The sequence below is a fragment of the Galeopterus variegatus genome, unplaced genomic scaffold (assembly GCF_000696425.1).
Source record: "Galeopterus variegatus unplaced genomic scaffold, G_variegatus-3.0.2 Scaffold673, whole genome shotgun sequence".
In the NCBI taxonomy this organism is placed as follows: Eukaryota; Metazoa; Chordata; class Mammalia; order Dermoptera; family Cynocephalidae; genus Galeopterus; species Galeopterus variegatus.
In genome coordinates this window covers 69,174-70,828 of record NW_007726784.1, presented here as the reverse complement: position 1 = coordinate 70,828, position 1,655 = coordinate 69,174, and the positions used below count along the sequence as shown (strand labels likewise).

General features: G+C 51.6%; 1 protein-coding gene across 2 annotated transcripts in view; it reads right to left on the bottom strand.

Moving 5' to 3' along the window:
- LPO (lactoperoxidase) overlaps positions 1-1,655 on the bottom strand; it is a 29,734-nt gene that overhangs the window by 14,945 nt on the left and 13,134 nt on the right. For both annotated transcript variants that reach the window (XM_008571255.1, XM_008571256.1), the window contains one exon: positions 802-1,008. In XM_008571255.1, the coding sequence (XP_008569477.1) occupies positions 802-1,008 (207 nt within the window). The remainder of the gene's footprint in view (positions 1-801; positions 1,009-1,655) is intronic.

Below are 1,655 nucleotides of genomic sequence, written 5' to 3'. Positions count from 1 at the left end.
ATTAGGTCCCATTTTACAGGTGAGAAAACTGAGGCCCAGAAATATTAAGTAACTTGCCTAAGAACTTACAAACTGGAAGGGAAAGATGTGGGATTCGGATCCAGATTGACCTCATCCCACAGCTCATGTTCTTTAACTGCAGCATATAGCCTTACTATGTTGTTAGAATGAATACATGACTCTAACTGTAAAACCCATGAGCAAGAAGAAAAGGCGCAACACTGCAAATTCCTCTCCCTTCCTGCTGGAAATTCCCACACATCCCTGCTGTCACTCTGATTCATCCATCATATCTTAGCTCCTTCTGGGAGTTGAAGTCATCCTTCAGGATGACTTACAGCAGCATTCCACAAACTTTACTGTGTATAAGATGAGTCTGCTGGGGATCTTGGTAAAATGTACACCCTATTTCCTAGTGTCTGGGTTAAGTCTTGTAATTCTGCATTTCTAACAAGCCCTCAGGTAATACTAATGATGCTGAGCTGGGGATGTGGACGACCCTCCTGAAAGCCTCTCAGTTTGGCCATTAGTAGTTTACTTGTCTATTTCCCACACTAGCCCTTTGTCTTTGAGAGCAGGAGCAGTGTCTTATTCACCTTTAACCCCCCAGTGCTTAGTGCACTGCCTGGCTCAGAGTAGATGGTTAATGTCTACTTACTGAATAAACAGATGAGTAAATGAATGGTCGCGTGTGTGAGGCTTGGGGAGCTATGGAATTAGCACCTGGCTGATGGGCTGGGAATGTCTGCTACATCAGGGGGAGCAAGGGGTTTGTCAGGGACGTCAGCTGCAGGGGCCTACCATGATGGGGAAACAGTTGTCTCCCTGGATACAGTGCTCGTCACACTGGGCTTTGGAGTACTCGTTACTCCCCAGCTCAGTTTCGGGGGCAAAGTCCAGGTCGTGGTCCACGATTTGACCCCACTGCATGAAGAGCAGGGACCTGTTTTGGTCCAGAACATCTTCCTCGTTCATATAGCTGACAATCTCGTTGGATACCTCACGGGCCTGCAGATGGAGAGAGCAGGGTGGATTGGAGGAAACGTGCTTTGAGATTCAGATTCAACTACAGTTTATCGAGTACCTACGATGTTACAGGTACATTTAATCCCCGTGAGGAGCCGAGGTGGGTGGCATTATCCCATTTTGTGGAGGAGGAGACTGAATCCTAGAGAGGCAAAGTCAATTCTCCAAGGTCCTGGATTGAACCCAGGTCTATGTGACTTGATGACTTGAAAAGCCAGTGCCCTTTTCATTATAAAGACAGAAAACAAAGACAGGCCGCCTCTGAAAGTAAGTCCCACGGAGGGGCCAGGTGTCTGGGAATAGGAGAGGGGCTCCGGGTAGGGGCTGCCAACTCAGATGAGGCAACAGATAGGACCTCCAGGCAAACGACAGCTGACGCACTCCGGGGGCTGGGGCAGGGAGGCCATCTGCCTGGGAGACCCCAGGGTATCTGGCCTGTGGCGGCTGGGACGTGACCCTCACGTGGCTGGGCTCCGGGCTCCGAGCTCTGCTGCCCTCTGGTGGCACTTTGGGGAGCACCGCCAGGGAGCAAGTGCAAACCTCCATCCCTCTTCGGCGGCTGCCACCCGCGGGAGTGCGTCCCCTCGGCTCTGGCTCCCAATCTCCCCGCACGCTCCCCGGCTCGCCCC